This window comes from Spea bombifrons, chromosome 11 (genome assembly GCF_027358695.1).
Source record: "Spea bombifrons isolate aSpeBom1 chromosome 11, aSpeBom1.2.pri, whole genome shotgun sequence".
Classification (NCBI taxonomy): Eukaryota; Metazoa; Chordata; class Amphibia; order Anura; family Pelobatidae; genus Spea; species Spea bombifrons.
In genome coordinates this window covers 26783670-26802226 of record NC_071097.1, presented here as the reverse complement: position 1 = coordinate 26802226, position 18557 = coordinate 26783670, and the positions used below count along the sequence as shown (strand labels likewise).

At 37.2% G+C, this 18557-nt stretch overlaps 1 protein-coding gene across 1 annotated transcript in view; it reads left to right on the top strand.

Annotated features, from left to right (window-relative positions):
* Positions 1-18557, top strand: part of PTPRE (protein tyrosine phosphatase receptor type E) — a 49924-nt gene that overhangs the window by 15597 nt on the left and 15770 nt on the right. The window contains exons 2-4 of the mRNA XM_053450081.1: positions 13305-13416; positions 15110-15215; positions 16797-16870. Coding sequence (XP_053306056.1) covers positions 13311-13416; positions 15110-15215; positions 16797-16870 — 286 coding nt within the window. The 5' untranslated portion in view covers positions 13305-13310. The remainder of the gene's footprint in view (positions 1-13304; positions 13417-15109; positions 15216-16796; positions 16871-18557) is intronic.

The window sequence follows — 18557 nt, the reverse complement described above, 5'->3', positions numbered from 1 at the left end:
AGAATATTTTTTTATAAAAAAATTGTCTGTTTTTCGGTATTTCTGTTCTCGGTATTGCGGAAGATTTCAGAGCTGCAGATGTCTGTAATAAATCAAATGTATCTGACATTATCTGGAAAAGATACATTTTAATCTTTATATGTGAAAAAACATCTTGGTGATTTCAGTGCCATATTTATGGAGGTTGGCTTAGGTCTGACCTACTGAACCGTGGAGGACCTCCTTCTCTGCTGGGTCTTCTTCCTATTGAGCAATGGGGTATGTCACATCCCTGAACTCAGCATTCCCATGGTAATGCACATATCCCCATACAGGACTGAAGAGGCAATCACAAGTTGTCCCTAGCACTTTAAGACCAGAGGCTGGATATGTGAAGCCAGAAGCTCACATAGCGTGCGGCCAGGCATATGGCCAGCAGCCCACCAGCAGTCCACTGGATAAAAATAGTTGCAGTAACATCAAACCTGGTGTAGTCTATAACAAACCAGGGATGCAGATAAGGGTGAAAGGATCGAATATGTTGCTGTTTTTACTAAATGTCTTGTGATCTCCCCAGTGTCTATACATTTGTTAGAATTCTGCAGCATTCTAGAGGTGTCTTTAAGGCCCCCTAGACAATTGCCTACATTAATCAGTGAGAAACCAGCTTCATAAAACTTCTATTCCTTATGCCTGATACATAAATTCTGGGTGTTGTATCTGAGGTTGAACTATGAGTCCCATGATGGCCTTTGACCAACTAAATTCTGGCTAGGAATTATACAATTACTACCTTAATTTTTCATTTTAAATATTTACATTTTTACCTGTTTATTAATTTAATGTAAACGAGAAAGGACTTACTCCACTTCTGTTTTGATTAATAGTTGCATGAATTTATGGGTTAATAATTGAATATCCAGAGAGGAAGAAAAGTGCAGTCTATTAAAGTGAGTTTTCTGTTATGAATGATAGTAATAGAGTGAATCAACAGGAATCACTCAAAAGCATATATTGTAGCCCTGGGATCCCGATTTACAGCTCTAGGAAATTTCATAATAATAATAATTTGCTTCAGAGGAAAACCTTTTCTATAATGATGATAAGAAATATTCCTTGTACTTTAGAAGTAGGTACTATTGAATTACCTAATCCAGCGGCACCCTACAGTGAGTCATTTAGAAGCTATGTAGTGCCGTCAGTTGACTTTTACATAGAACATAGCAGATAGGAATGGCTTAAACAATCTATCCTCTTATTGCGAAACCTCAAAGTGTTTTATTCCTTGAATTTGATTTTTTTATCTCAACTCAGGGTAAGCACTTCCTCAGTAAACGTCCATGTCTCATAAGGCTTTATCCCCCACTCTGTAGTTCATATTTTAATTAGCTGAATAATTGTGTTTTACTGGGGATATCGTCACCTTACATCCCCTTTCAAGGGTGGTCAGTACCTCGTTATTCCATAGGGCTGACATGTCACTGGATTTATTAGCAATTGCATACATTTGCAATCATGTGTTCAAAGGCGCATTTGTTGGATGCTCAGTGATAATTCGGCTCTGTGGTATGTATGTACAAAGTTGGCTCAGATTAGAAAAGGCGCATAAGAGGAAATGAGCAAAGGCAGGTAATTAAGGGGTGTCTACTATCTCTTAAGGGCATTATTTAATCTATTTGAATGGTTTCATAATTTTTTGTAATGGTAAAAATAGTTTAGTGTGTTATTTTCTGTTGTTCTGTAAATCTTGCTGCCAATTCAACTCAATCCCACTCCAGTTTTTTGATAAGGGCAAAACAATGGGAATTTTGATCAGTTAAACATGTAATTGTATTAAAATGCTATAGTGGCAAGAAAAAAGAAAGTGAACCCTTTGTAATTGACAAACACAATGCTCTAAAGCTAATAAAACATAAACAATGATAATCGTTCATGTCTCTGTTGAGGACGACCATTAAATATCCAGAGTGCTGGCGGAAAAAGTAAGTGAACCCTTGGATTTAATAACTGGTCGAACCTCCTTTGGCAGCAATACCCTGACTGGGCCACTCCAAAAGGCAGATTTTCTTTTTTTAAACCATTAAGTAGTAGATTTACATTGATGTTTAGGGCCATTGCTGCATTACACAACTTCTACTGAGCTTCAGGTGGTGGACCGCCATTCTGACATTATCCTGTATGGTACCTTGATAAACTTGGGAATTTATTGCCCCCGCGATGATAGCAAGCTGCCCAAGCCCTGAAGCAGCAAAGTAGTCCAAAATCTTGATGCTCCCTCCACCATTGGGATGATGTTTTCATGTATGCAGTGCCATTTTTACACCATATGTAATACTGCTTGTTCTTCCTGAAAAATTCAACCTTAGTTTAATCAGTCCACAACACATTTTCCCATAGCGTTGTGTAGTGTTAAGGTGCCCTTTGGCAAACTTCAGACGAACAGTGATGTAAATTGGAGACCAGTGGCTTCCTGCCATGGACTCCACATCTGCTCAATGTTTTACATATGTTAGATTTATGAACAGAGATATTAACCAGTTCCAATGATTCCTTCCAGCTTTTAGCTGTTACTCTAGGGTTCTTTTTTACATCATTGAGCATTCTGTGTTGTGCCGTTGCAGTCATCTTGGCTGGGCAGCCACTTCTAGGGAGGGTAGCCAGAGAACTGATTCGTCTCTATTTATAAACAATTTTTCTAACTGTGGACATCAAACTTGAATGTTTGAGTGTTTTTATGTCAAATTAGCTCTAAAACACACCTCCAGCCTAGTTTCATTGATTGGTTTGCTAACACTTGATTCCAATTAACTTTTGTTGAAATGGTTAGGCTAGGGTTTCACATACTTTTTCCAACCCCTGCAGTGAATGTTTGAATGATGTATACAATAATTTGTTTATTATTGTAAATTAGATGAAGATCAGATCATATTTTAAGACTAATTGATACATAAATGCTGGTAATTCCAAAGGGTTCACTTTCTTTTTTTTGCCACTATATATCCTAAAGTCACTTGTTCCTAAAATACAAAAGAATGTAATGGCTCCCCCAGGTAGACCTTTTTTTGGAGTGGTTAAGGGTGTTAAGGCTTAAGGGTTAAGAGTGGGTGGAGGGGCAGACTAGAAGAGAGAGTTTTGGGGCAGACTAGCTCTGTTGGGTAAGAACAGAGGGGGCAGGAAATTAACAAATCAATATTAATCTCAATCTTTAACAAATGCTCTTGCCCTCATCTTTTTTTTTATTATCTCTAAAAAAAATATTAAAGAGAGGTCAGCATTACATTTTTCTGCAAAGTGTGAGTTGTATATTTTACATATACAAAAACCAACTGGCCAAACATTACTGCTTAGAGAGAAGAAAGAGCTCAGGACTGTTGGAGCTAGGTCAGTAGTGCTGTACAAAGACATCGCTCTTGCCCCTTGTGGCAAAACATGGAACTACATATAAAAGCTGGGGATCTTTGATTTCTAATCAGACCAGGCCAGACATGGTTTTTCTGCCACAGCCGCTTAACTGGAGTTTATATGTGTCTGGAAAATATAAATCCTTTTCATGTAAATGAAAACACTTTGTGCACATTGACTGCAAGTTCAGGGGGGTTTATTAAAATAATATTTGCTTACAAGAAGCGAGTAATTTATTATGACATTGTTGGGTCTGCTAAAATTGGTTTCTGTTACCCGTGGCAGCCCGAGGGAAACTCTGCTCGGTCACGGCTTCAGCATTTGTTTTCATGACCAAAATCCTGATCATTTATTTTGCTAACTATATATATCCCAAGTCTTGGCAATAATAGGAAAAGACACATGAACACAGCTTGGTACAGCTGAATAACCATATGATCTGCTTGTCTTAAATGCACCGAAGTGTGTAGCATCACATTTAGAATGCATACTATCACAGCCTGGTATTCTGCATACTAACTTTAAGAGAAACTAGGCAGATGGTTGTAGAAATAGCATTAAAAACTTTAAAAGTTGGCTTCTGTTTATTGGATAAAATAGTAAAAGCTTCAAAGCAAAATGCAACTCATGGCAACACATTTGGGACACATTTGTATTTTTGCTCTTTGTTTAACATTTTCAAGGCAGTATTAAGTTAAGTCAGTGTGGCATAATGTGGCCTTTAAGAAACACGAGTCTCATTGTTACCAAATATAACTCTTATAAGTTAGATGTTTATGTTGATTTAGAAAAATACGTCCTTGTCCCCAGGCTGGGTTTTCATGTTATAGCACTAAGGAAAAAGTCATGCCATGCAATGATTATAATGTCCTATAGCTACGGATGACACATACCTTTCTTCCTGTCAATAATCGTTGCTAGCAGAAATGTCCAGGCCAGGTAAAACATGGTATCGTACTCTTGCAATCTCAGCAAGATGGAATAATCTATATAGCCTATATCAGGCTATATGATAATTTAGTGTAGCAGAAGTTAAGTTTGTGGAAATGTGTAAGTAGTCTATGGGGCCTTCATCCTACCAAGGTCCAGAGGCTATAGGTTTTTGGCGGTCCTAGGTGAAACATTTAGATACGACCCCATATAATACAACCATATACACATACCACACTCAGCCATACAAAACACTCAACCATTCACACCTTAGTTGTATAGGATTATGTTATGTGACCTTACCAAACTCCCACTCTCTGATACTTCAGTGCTGGCTAATGAGGATGTGGTGGGCTGCTAGGAAATTTTCTGTGGTTGCTGGCCATTTCCAGAAGGCAACCAGCTTCCATATTAGCCTTGGTGGCAGCAGCAGCTATGGGTCCCCCGACCAAGTTGGGTCCCAAAGTTGTCAGGCAATCTGTTTAATCAGCTCCTCTTTCCTTTCCACTTCCCCGATCATCTAGCTACATCTTATAACGCTTTAAATTCTTTTTTTTCTTGGCTTTCCTAAGTCACTCATGACTTAGTTCTCACTTTGCACCTCTGTGCTTCCCCAGAAAACAGCCTTGAAAATATTGGAAAATAATTAATACAGTGTGAATTCAGTTTGCTATTTTGGTCAAGCTGGAAATTCTTGATGGGAAATTATCTAGCTTTTTTTTGTTTTGCTGGGTGTACTCGCATTTCCTTTGTATGCATCTCAGCAAAATACATTAACAAAGGTTGAACCATGATTTTTTTTTTGTTTTTTAAGTTTAACGTACCACATGTACAAACAATAATTGTATAAACTGATTCAATTCAGGGTCCGAATTTATGCTTACGCACTTCCTACACTTCCTAATTTATCTTCCTGGAATATTGTTACAACACAAAAAGGGAATGTTTAGTATGCACACAGGAAAATAGTATATAATAAAAATATTTAAAAAAATGTGTCCGGAAATCTTAGAATAAGATATTGTGTATGGTTTGGAGCGTTCTGCAATATGCAGATCTATCTATCTATCTATCTATCTATCTATCTATCTATCTATCTATCTATCTATCTATCTATCTATCTATCTATCATCTATCTATCTATCTACTGGATGTTTTATACTTGCAACCATAATTGGTTATCAAAATCATTAACTTGAAAATCTGTATTCATATTTATTTTTATTCTCATATTGCAAAATAAAACCAAATTATTTGTAACCCAAGCCACTGATTCTGTGTATTATATAATTTATAATTAAACATATACATGTAATTATAGTAATCTGGTTATCGTCTTCTAGCAAGTTCAGCAGCAGTGCACTTGGCTGTGCATTAACAGTCTGTTCTGGGCTTTGAGCATATCATGCATGGCTCATCTCAATAACCTTGATCTAAATTGATTTGACCTCTCTTATTAAATTGTGGCTTAGTCAGACACCAGCGTTTTTCTTTAACATTTTACTGGCCCTTCTGTTTTTTACCTACTCCCAAATGAGAGATACTTTTTTTCTCTTTGAATTTTAATATTACTTCTCTCATCTATATAAAAAATGAAAGATATAAACTTGGTGCAGATTAATTAGCAACTATGGTACATAAGATATTTTATCCTGAAGTGCTAATTAATTGGCAGCCCGTTTTTAATAGTGATAGTAATGTGAAGCTTGAGTTCAGTCGTTCAGTGTTTATACCACAGGATTCTTTATTAATAATCACTGCCTATGTTAATAAATCACATAAAAAATCACCAGATTTTGTCTTACAATGTTGATATCAATATACTTTTCACAAAGATTTACCAGATGTAGCAGAATATACTATATGGACACCTGACCATTTAATATGGCCTCCCCTTTGCACCAATAACAGCTTCCACTCTTCTGGGAAGGCTTTCCACAAGGTCCACGAGTGTTTCTGTGGGAATTTTTGCCCATTCATCCAGTAGAGCATTTGTGAGGTCAGACACTGATGTTGGCCAAGAAGACCTGGCTCGCAATCTCCGTTCCAGTTCATCCCAAATGTGTTCAGTGGAGTTGAGTATAGGGCTCTGTGCCGGCCAGTCAAGTACTTCCACACCAAACTCATCCAACCATGTATTTAGGGACCCTTGCTGCGTGTGCCACTATATGGGCAAAAGTATTGGGACACACATCTTAATCTTGAAATCAGGGTTTGAGCTAAGCCCTTACTTCGAGTAAAAGGGAAATCCTAATGCTTCAGCATACCAAGGCATGTTGGACAATGTTATGCGTCCAACTTAGTGGGAACAGTTTGGAGAAGGCCCATGTCTATTCCAACATGACTGTGTTGCAGTCCCCAAAGACATTGTCTCTCTGTTTATAGACAAATCTGTTCCAAACCCTAATTTGGATCACCTTCCCATTGTTCTGGTGTTTATAAAAAGACATGGTTTTGTCCCTAATAAAACAGCACTTGCTTGGGAAAAGCTGATAACAAAGGAGCTATGTTGCTTTCTCTACAACCCTCTACTGCCTGGGAGCTTTGTAGGACCTGAGAAGGAAGACCGCTGGTTCTCATGACAAAACAGTATATAAACAGTTTGCTTCTCAGAATACGAATAGATTTGTTGGTTATCTTTTCAGAATGCTGAAGAAATTTCAAGGGCAGGGGAACATTTTCCTCACTTGTTTTTGCTTCTTGCTTTGACATTCACGAGAGTAGATTTATATTCCAATATCTGTTGATATAACTACATGAACTAATAAACACAGTAATTCACATTTTTATTACATGACAGTTGAACATTGCAATAAAGAATCACTAGCTTAGTCTTAGGAGCTGCGTAGATAAGTGAATATATGCTTATATATCAGGCCGTGTTTATTGGCAGACCAGTAATTCCTGTGATGGTATATGTTGAGCTCATGACATGGCCCTTCATGGTCCATATAACTTTTCATCTACATGGTATGACCTATTAAACTGTCCCTAGAGGTAATTTAAAAAAATGTAGAAGAAAAATTGTTCCTGAGATTATAGATGGCTTTTAGGTTATGTGCAGACATGTGGACAATGGAGGATGAGTTAAGGAAACATTGAAATAAGTAATTAATGACTCAGAATTAATGAATATATAATACAACCAATATGTTGAGTACACAGCTTTAGTTCCCATCTGTGACCTTCCATCCAGATGGAACAGAAATCTGTTTCATTAACTTAAAATATGCAGATATTTATTGAAGCTGCCTGCTGAGAAGTAATGAAAATAAAATACAAAATATGGAAAGAAAAAGGCTGGTAGATAGAAGCTGTGAGATTAGTAATGAGATAATGACCATGTGCTTTGTAATATGACTATATGCTCACAGACGTTTCTGTGCATGGGAGCAGCAAGAGGACATGTATTGTATAAATACCCTGTTGATGTGGTGCATCACATTGGAAAGCAAAGTTATGCTCACTCCTATTGTGTTTGAAAGATAAATGGAACACTCCAGCCATCATTCTGCAGAATCCCCCCTATATGTATTAGCCACCTAGTCATGTGCAAGAGATATGTTCGGTCAAACGTATCTTCTGGTGAGTGATATACCTACCACCAGTCAACTCTAACACTGCCTTGGTGAACACTCCAGGGGGCCTAACAAGATCCCTGTACTAAAGCACAGAAAGTCCTTCCATTGATTTCAGTAGTATGTCCCAGATGTCATGTCCTTAAGAAGTCCTTTCAGTATGCTTCTTTTTATACTGGAGTGTCCATTTAAACACACTTGCATGTTACTGTGATACAAGAAAAATGTGCTTGTATCAAGAACAAATACCTGCTGGCCTATTTTTTATATTTATTCCATGTTCAACCTAATGGAAAGGGCAATGCTCATTGCAGAGTTATACTCTTATAAGTGGAAAAGGAAAAGACTAAGCATGATACTGAATAAACACACATTAAATCCAGTTCTGACAGTGAAAGCCATTTGAACTGTACTAATTTGAAGAACAGTCAACAGAAGATCTGACATTGCTTTAATGAGCTGAGTTGCTGGAGAATTATGTAAAAGTCAATTAGATTAGGTTTCCTTTTCTTCCCCTGGAATTAGATTTTTCTTTTTACAATACTTGGCAGCATGTAATATCTTCAAATTAAAATGGGATCTACGTTGCTAAACAAAGACTCTTTGGAAAACTGGGTGTGGATAAGCCTTTTTTCCATTATAGAGTATATATATATATATATATATATATATATATATATATATATATATATATATATATATACACACAGTGCAGGCATTTGTCTAGTTACCCCTGTATTCAAGAGGCACCTGGCTAGCACAAAGCAGCTTTCCATTACATTTCTCTGGACTAGGCTGAACTACCATGGCTGGAAAACAGAAAAAAACTGGTCTCAACAAAGCATATTAAAAACATTGCCTTAGTGTCCTGCATCACAAATTTGATGCCGACGCACAAACTCATCCACTTGGCACATTTTGTTTACATTGTGCCACCACACTCTCAAAAGTTTGCATTCCGGTAATGTAAAGGTTAAATACACATGCACGTTTTGCATTTAGCATTAGAGGTTAATTACACACTAAACATAGGTTATCAAACCGGCTTGACAGTTTAAAGAGCGGTCAAATACAAGCCCTTGGTAACACTACCTACAACCCATTTACCTGGTGGTTTAGCAAATGTGAGATCTCTGTTCTCCTACCCATTGATTGTTCCATAAATGCAAAATGCTAATAGCACCGATATCTGACGTAATGGTTCCCGGAGACATTCATTGCAGGTAACTCTCTGCCAACACTTTAGATATATAGGCCTGTTGGATACCTTCCCCATGCATTAAGATAAGAGGATGATATTTAGTCTGTTTTACACTTATGACCAAAGTATACAAGCCATATGAAAAGGCTTCTAGAAAAAGCCAGATGGCTTTTTTGGCAGTCTTACCCTATTGCCTATTCATATGTACACTATATGACCAAAAGTATGTGGACACCCCTCCTAATTATTGAGTTTAGGTGCTTCAGCCTCACTCATTGGTAATGGGTGTAAAAATCAAGCACAGGATTCTACCTTTTTGTGAAATTTCTGCCCTGATAGATTTGCCCCTGTCTGCTATAAGTGTTTTTATTGTGAAGTGGAAGTGTTTGAGTACGTAACAGCTCAGCCACAAAGCCACAAACCACGCACACTGAAGCTGCACTCAAGCTGAAAATCATATTGCACGATGCTAAGTATTGAGTGGTGTAAAACACACTGCCACTGAATGCTGGAGCGGTGGAAAGATGGGTCTCTGACGCGATAAACCACGCTTCACTTCATCTAGAAGTCTGATGGATGAATCTGGGTTTGCAGATGCCAGTAGAACGCTACCAACCGGAATGCATTGTGTCTTCTGTAAAGTTTGATTGAGGAGGGATAATTGGCTGTTTTTCAGGGTTTGGGCCCCATAGTTCTAGTGAAGGGTAATGTTAATACTACACCATACAAAGACATTTAGGCAATTGTATGCTTTCAACCTTGTGGTACCACTTTGGGGAAGTCCCATGGATGACTGTGCTCCTGTGCACTAAGCAAGGTACTTAAAGACAATTTGGTGTGGCGGAACTAAAGTGGCCCGCACAGAGCCCTGACCTTAACCAGAGCCCTGACCTTAACCAAACTGTAAACCTTTCTGATGAATAGGAACGACCATTGCAAGCCAGTCCTTCTTGTCCTCACAAATGCTCTTTTGGCTGAATGGCCACACATTTCCACAGAAACAGACTCCAAAATCTTGTGGAAAACCTTCTCTGAAAATTGGAGGCTATTAAAGCTGCAAAGGGTGGAGGGGGCAACTCCATATTAACATCCAGGTATTGGATTGGGCTGTCCCAACAAGTTCATATAGGTGTGATGGTCAGGTGTCCACATAACTTTAGTCTTATAGTGTCGGGTAGCTGTACACATGAAAAAAAAATGCAAGCACATCAAGTTATTCCGTATTCTATAAAGATATAGAAAATATTAAATGTGTGTGTATGTATACACAAAAAATATATATATATATATATTTTTTTTTTTTTCATTTTGTTTGTATAGTTGTGTCTGTTTCTCTGTTACCAATATATTTAGTAACAGGACAACAATTGTATTACTGTCCAAGACAAATATAGTTTTGCTCCTTGTTCAGTAAAGGGAAAAACTTATCTAAACAGTCTTATTTTCCTTCCTGCCCCCACTGGAGGAGGGTTTGTGCTCTGTCTCCTTGAGGAAAATAATATTGTGTCTGATCTCACATTCAGATTGCAGACTCATTGGTTTTTATAGAGTGTATCTCTTTCTTTCTGTCCATCTCTTGTCTTTCTATCCTCCTCTTTGTTTTTCTCTTCTTACATAGACATACTGAACATACTATGTGCTTGACTTTTCGAACAATGACGTTTTATCACTCTTCCTTCCTTCCTCCTTTCCTTTCCAGTTTTCATTCTGTGTCTCCATTCTTTCCCTCTCTCCCCCTCCAATACTAATACTTTACATTTTTTAGCTCACACTGTATTGCTTAAAGTTTCAACTCCAAATGCTTTCATAATATTGAATAGAAATGGTATTCATGGATTTGATAAACAGAGCTATCTTGTTTCATGTTCCTCCGCAAAATACAGAGACACTGAACAGGAGGCAGTTTGAATCTGAAACATTTTGTCTTGAGAACAACATTTCTTTTCTTTTGGAAATCTGTGGTGACTTTAAAGCGCCAGCTGTGGGAGAGGGCTCATTTGTGGGTCCTTTGTTTTATCCATTAAGCAGTGCCAGTAATTTCAATTTACTTTCAGATATTAAAAGCAAGTGGCTTGTTTGAGGGAGAAATTGTAAACAAGAAGTGCCTCTATAAATAGGAGCATCTTAAGAGTTTAGATGTGATTTATTTATGAAAAATAAGCATATTTTGCAGTTCCTTATGGTGGTGGGATACAATGTACATTCAATTTGATGCTTAGACACTCTCAAATGAAACGAACATAGTGTGGTCAGAAGTTTGTCAAAAACGTCCAGTTACATAGTTTTTATACTGGATAGAATCAGATCTAACTTCATAGAAACTAGACTTGGGCGCTGGCCAACTCTTCGTGTTCGTCTTCATGAGAAAAAAAATACTTGCCTGTTCCTGTGTTTGGTTCGGGTACATTCTTCGTCTTTGTTTTTTCTTCGTTTTTTGTCTTTTTTTTTTTAAAAGGGGTTAATATGGGGTTAACACGGTACGCACTACACAGCAGCTTTGGAGCTAGGATTTTAAAGGTCCGTACAAGCAACTCTATTGGTCGCCGGCAGGGGCCTCCTCTGCCATCAACCAATGAAGTGCATCTGGACCTTTAACTCTTGGAGCAGGGAGACCAATGGTCAGGGCCAAGTTCCACTGTCAGGAGTTAAAGGTCTGTACCAGCGACTCTATTGGTAGCTTGTACAGACCCTTAACTCCTGGAGTGGGGAGACCGATGGTCTCCCCAGGCGGAGTTTCACCTTCAGGAGTTAAAGGTCCATAAGAGTGACTCTATTGGTCGCCGGCAGGGGCCCAATAGAGTCGCTCGCACGGACCTTTAATTCCTCGCGCGAACCTACGGATTTCCGCTCCCGTCAACTCCTGCAATGCTGCGTAGATAAGGTAAGCTAGATGGGAGCGGGACCAAGGAGATTAGTAGAATGATGAACACAATGATGATTCTTCGTGTTGTGTGTCTTCCTCTTCGTGTATGTTTTGCCGCCACCATGTTCGAAGAAACTTCTGTATTCGGGCTGAACAAAGAAAACGCACCCTTTGTGTTCGTTTTCATGTTCGCCCAAATACAAATGCACAAGTCTAATAGAAACTTTATTTAGTGCCATGTTTGCCCCTTCTGAGGCAGAATTTCATATGAGAAATTCACATCGAGTGATTTCTTTACAGTGGTACCACTAGTCAGGTGTGCGGTTTGATGGACTTCTGTTCACACTTAATCTTTTGCCCATGTCACCCATTTTCTTTATGTGTATTCCCAGTCTACACAGCTTTGTTTTTGTTTTTTAAAACAAAATAAACTGCATTTTGGAGTATATGACAGACAGTGAAGTCTTAAGCAGTAGCAGAAGCTTTCTTGGTAATGTGCCAGAATGTAAGAAAGCGTCAGGTGATAGACCATTAAGTCCATATTTAGGCAATGAGAATGGGTATAATCATCTATTGTCTGAATGGAGCTTCCATGTACTAAGCTCTAGATATTTTTTTTTACTAGATGCTGCATCAGTAAGTAAATAATACATCCTCCAATGTACAGGCATTGCAAAATTTGCCATATTGGTCTAAAAGATAGGAAAACTGAAATGCATTTGTGTCTTTTCATTTTAATTATTGTAAAACATTATGTAATTTGTTTTTGCTATATAAATATATATTTATTATTATCAATAATAGTAAATGGTTAGTGTATTATATATGTATCTGAGTTTTTATACAAGAATAGAATATTGTCCTAAAGATGAGTATTATCTGTTCTTCTGGGTATAGCAATGGTTATAATTGTACACTTGTACAGCAATATTTACGACACACCAAGAACTTGGCCTTGCTGATGATCCCAATTTGATTGTTCAAAATTTACAGATGGCGGCCATTCTTTTGATAATTATTAAAATAGCCTTCACTCTGTGATAAATGGATTCTACATCACAAAATAAAATGCACTATTTTGGATTCAGATTTAATGCCACTAGACTTCAGGACTGGATACACAAATTTAGAGCACACAAAGATTTTTCCACACTCTTAGTGGTGCCATGAATAACAAATGTTCCGTTTATAGAAGTGCCCTCACCCATGTTCTACCTGTGCTCCCAGGCTCTGACTGTGTTTGGAGGGCTGAAGAATTTGTGAACTGCTTATACTGCTTTTTGACTCTGCTTTGGGACTTACAATGTTAAAGACAATGCATATTTATTCTAGTTTCTTTGTTTCCCTCTAGAAAACCATGACAGGACATCTCTTATCACTAACTGTCTACTTTGGCATCACGCTTTATGGAGTCCTGGCTACAGAATTAAATGGAACAACACCAGCTTACACCATCTCACCAAGTAAGAACGTGTTTTATTGTAAGATACGGGTCTACGGGTGTTACGGGTCTACTTTTTTCAGCTACAGCAATTTAAATGCATTATGCACACTTTACTCATAATCTATCTTAATATTATATACTATTAGCATGGTAAGCACGGGAAAAGGTATGGTGTCAGAATGTTTAAATATTGAAAAAAATCTATTCTGTACAGTTACCAATCCATAAATCAACCTGGTATCTGTGTCTGTGCACATCTGCTTTTCACACAGCCCTTGCAGCAAACTTCCTCCCACACACACATTTATTTGGCATCTCTTCCTAGCTACATTATCGGGCAATCTGAGCAAACCATTGTTAGGTACATTGATAAAATAATAACTCATGTCCTCCCACCCAGTTTTCACATAATGAGATTTTTTATTGATTGAAAAGAAGTCACTAAGATTAAAAAAAATAACATTTTTTAGTTGTTATTCTCATTTTAATGTTCGATTTACGTAATAATCTGTGACAGAATTGAGAGATGCTAGGATTAGCAGAAGGGAAACATTATGGGGCTAATGTACAAACAAGGTGTTATTTAATGCAAACTTAGGTGACCTGTAGTATGCCTAGGAGCCAGGGCCATCTTTAATATTTATTGGACCCTGGGCAAGCATTTGCTTGGGCCCCCACGTGCTCCCCAGCATGCAATCATCCTCTTCACGGCAACACCAAAAAAACAACAACACAAAGAGTGCTAAAAGTGATAAGGGGTCAGCTGAAAAATATGGGGTACACTGAAAAGAAATGTTTATGTTGGGAAGAGTTGCTCTTGGAGGCCTGTGGCCTGTTCGCCGATAAGAGAGCAATTGTTCACCGATCCCTCTAAGACATGTAGAGCAGACCAGATCATTGGCAAAACTGTAAAAAAGGTGGTTTAATGATTCTTTTGAACTCTACAGTGGTAAGAAAGGTAATGCATTACTCACTTTTGGCAGAGTCCTTTACTCTTGCCACCGAACATTAACAGGTCCTGAAAAAAACAAAAGTAAACCAATAAGTGGAGAAGCGAGAACACCAAAGGTGCTGGTGGATTTAGCTACAACCAGTTCTGCTTTTAAGTTTTATACTCCAGGTTAAACAAGCCACCAAAATGTAGCCAGTGTAATATAAAATATATCAGAAGTACACACAAATATAGAAAATATTAATACCGCAAATCGTGTACATGAGGAGTCGTGCTTTACTGAAATTTTCTTTTAAAGCAAAATACTCACACATATTTTTTGTCACCTAGGCAACCTTATGTGTTAATATTGCACAGATTGCAGAACATTCTGAATTTGTGCTTCAGATTATATTCTCGAGATAAATGGTAGTCTTAAATTGAACAAAAAGAATGTTTCAATATGAGAAGAATGTTAAAGAATGTATTTTAGGAATATGTATTTCTGATTTGCTGTGTCTTTAACATATTATACTGCAACGCATTATAAGCTACTAAAACATGGAAGAAATAATACTCATGGGGTGCTCACTGAACAACCTACAAATAAGTATTGAATAAGAAATTCACAATAATGTAGGTATAAAGAAACTAAATTCATACAGGAGGGGTTTAACTGGATGTGCTTGTTCTAGATGAAGTGAATTTTAACGTGTGCGCGATTCAGAATGAAAATGTAATTCTATAACTGTACCTGTTTTATTTGTTGTTCAATCTACAGCTTCTACAAACTCTCCTGAGAAGGACACAGGTTCTTTGATTACCTCGGTATTGGTTCCTCTGATTGTGTGCTTCCTTCTCATCCTCCTGGGTGGATACCTATTAAGGTAACGACGGCACACGCTGTGTAAGGTTCTTGTACTCATGAACAACATACAAAAAACATGTTTTAAGCTGTAAAGGCTAAAGATGTATATGTGGATTTATATAATCTCATTGTATGCGCTGATATCTCTTTAACAATAATAATTCATTGTTTGGTGAGTGTTAGCCCCAAATTGGGTGACCAACAACATTTCTAAATGTAAATATTAATATATTTTCAGTTTGCACTATTATACGGAGTATTATCTCATTCATTGTTAATGAAAATGGTAGTTTACCTTATAGATAGAGATATGGTAAACTATGTCCCTGCAAACTTACTTAGTCCATCAAAGTACCCCGATCTGGTCATCAGTGATGTAACCTAGCTTTGGAGCCAGTCTAAGCCTGACGTAGAGCAGCTCCCCCAAAGTTCAGCATTGCTTCCTGCAACTAGATTACATGACATCATTGTTTGGGGCAGATATGGCATCCTCTAACAACCTAAAGCCCATTGGAACATGAAGTCATGAATCTCTGCAGCCAGCTGAAGTTGGCATTCAAAGATAATGCATAAAGCTAAATTATAACTTGGGATGCATAAATGGGCTATTTCACCTAATAAGCAAAATGTAATCTTTTTAGAACTAAATACAGCATTAAAACACCATTGCTTGTACCGTTGAATGTCCAATAAATTAAAGAAAGATAATTTTGCCTTATTTATAAGGCACTTGTCACGTGACACAAATGCAGGCTGTGATACTGCAGGTTGCTGTTCTAAAACTGAATACGTGTCTGCAATGCATTATTTGTATGTGATTTACCTGTCAAAGTAAAGAATAAAATGATAGATCTGCTCAGGTATATTTGTGTAACATACTAAAAGGTGTAATTAATAAGTGGAGCAGCTCTTTCATAAATACTGTCGTATGTATTTTATGATACATTTAATACTCTGTATGTAGATGTGCTCTGTATTTTAGTTGCTTAAGTCTCCCTATTAACTTAAGAAGCACCAAAATTTGTGCTGCAATATAACAATAATGCTAATATAGCCTTGTGATGTCCATGACATTTTAGGTAAACGTCAGGTTGCAAGTCTACCCGCTTAGCAGTACTAACTAGACTGTATATAGGGAACACTAATGGTTACCTTGCTTTGAGCATGTCAGAGGTTTCTTCTTCATATGGCTACTTGTTATGTCCTGTCTACCCATTGTACAGCGCTATGGAATTTGATGGCGCTATATAAAACAATAAATAATAATAATAAGATGGAGCCTTCATCTGAAGATTCCATCTTCTCTTGGATCAATGTGGCTATATTAATGTTCCCTGTATATTTTGAAATATTGTAAAATGCATCTTTTACAGTTATTCTAATGTAACACAAATAATTTATGTAAAGGAAAACATGAGTATGTGTTATTGAAATGCTGCTGTGGAGGAACCACAAAAAAGCAGGATTGCTTCAAATGAAATAAACCGAGAAGTGATAAGAAATGACGTTCCTTTATCTGAGAGGGAGATATGAGTTTACTGGAAAAAATGAACAACTCCCCAAATTGTCCTTTTTAAAAGTGTGCACTGCTTATTTTAAGGTCCAGAAAACACAGAAAAGCAGATGTTAACTCCAGTGATAAGAAGATGCCCAATGGAATCTTAGAAGAACAAGGTACGTAAATCTGGTGTGTTGTATTCATATTATGTAAGTGTGTATGTATTAGCCCATGATGGTGGAATTTGTGGTTCAACTGGTAAGCCAGAAACTGTACTTCATTTTATCAAAATTAGTTGAAAAAAATGATATAGTCGAGTGTTTTCGTTGTTAAATAAAATGTGGCTGCACCTGCTTTTGGCTAAGGATGACATTTTCCGGTAACACATAGAATCAGAATCAAGGTGTTAATGTTTTAATGTTCTAAAGTTCTAGTCTGCGAAGGGACATAGAGTCCAAAAAATAGAATTTGATGGCAGATATATATATGATGGCTGTCTTATATTTAGGATAACATTATACCTGTTTGAATTCCAGCCCTTTTTTACATCTGTCCTGTCTCTCCAACTGCCTTCAGAACTGATATTATTCATTATTATCGGTATTCCTCGTTTGTTCCATACCTAACATTTTAATTAAATGAAAGAGGGCTTTAGGATAATAGACCTGTGACTGTTGTGATCTGAAGAATTGATCAGCCACACACGGACCTACGTGAGCCTAAAACTGGATGCAACCAGCTCCCTTAGACAGCATTTCAGTCTCGGCCATATCCCTTCCGTATGCTTCCTAAACAATGTTTAGATTTATTACGTCTTTGTCATTGATGCTGAATTGATGGACATTTTGCTGATGTTCTATTAAACCCTTCCTGTGGATTCGCCTGCCCCAAGGGCTGAACGTGGCCAGTTCTTCCATTGTATTCAGAGTCCAGGTTCCAACTTGTATTATGTTAAGGTTACTGAAATCTAACTTGATTGTAACCATGGAGCTGTAGAAACTGATGTTTAGAGATTAAAGAGATTTAACATAGGTACATAACTGCATGAAAACATTTTGTTCCTCGTATATTGCTATATAAATATACTAGTATCTGCCTTGACAGGTTCTCCTTCAGTCAGTCAAGTTTGAAAGGACATAAGCCAGAAAATGAGACATGATATCACTAAGAAAAATGCAATATCACTTTTGTTACAAACCAGTTGACTTGTCTGCAACATAGACTTTAGATATTTTTAAGGTGAAGCTTCTAGTCAGGTAGCTGTCAAATTTCTGGAGATTTAAGCTATTCCCACATTAAGACAAGATTGTGAGTTTAAGGGTTGTGTTAATCAGGACACAGGAGTAAAAGGGGATTAACCACTTCCCGTTTCTAAGAGTTGCTCATTTCTGAATTATTTCGAAAGATCACGTACTGAGAGTTAGAGTAACAGTTTGTGAAAAAGAAGGGCTCTGTCGAGTGAAACAGAGAAATGTTCTTTATCACACAAAATAAGTCTGAAATGTGTAGTTATTCTTAACAGGTACAACTCAATGTATTGGGTCAGAGTTAGGGTTCAGCAAAAAAAAAAAAGAAAATATTTTTTGTCACCAATAGGACAGGAAACATGTTACATTCATATACAAATTCCTCTTCCTCTATATAATAATAGACATCTGACAATTATCTTTCCAAAGAATTTCACAATTTTGGCTTTGTGTTTACAAGACTGAGAACAAGTTTCTTGACAAAGGTGCCTGCTATCGCCTAAACAGTTGGGGTTTTTTTGTACCTAATTATATGCTTTTTTTCTTTCTTTTATTTTGCCAGACATTATCAAGATATTATTATATTTTTTTTTATAAAAAAGTGTTTTTTTATAAC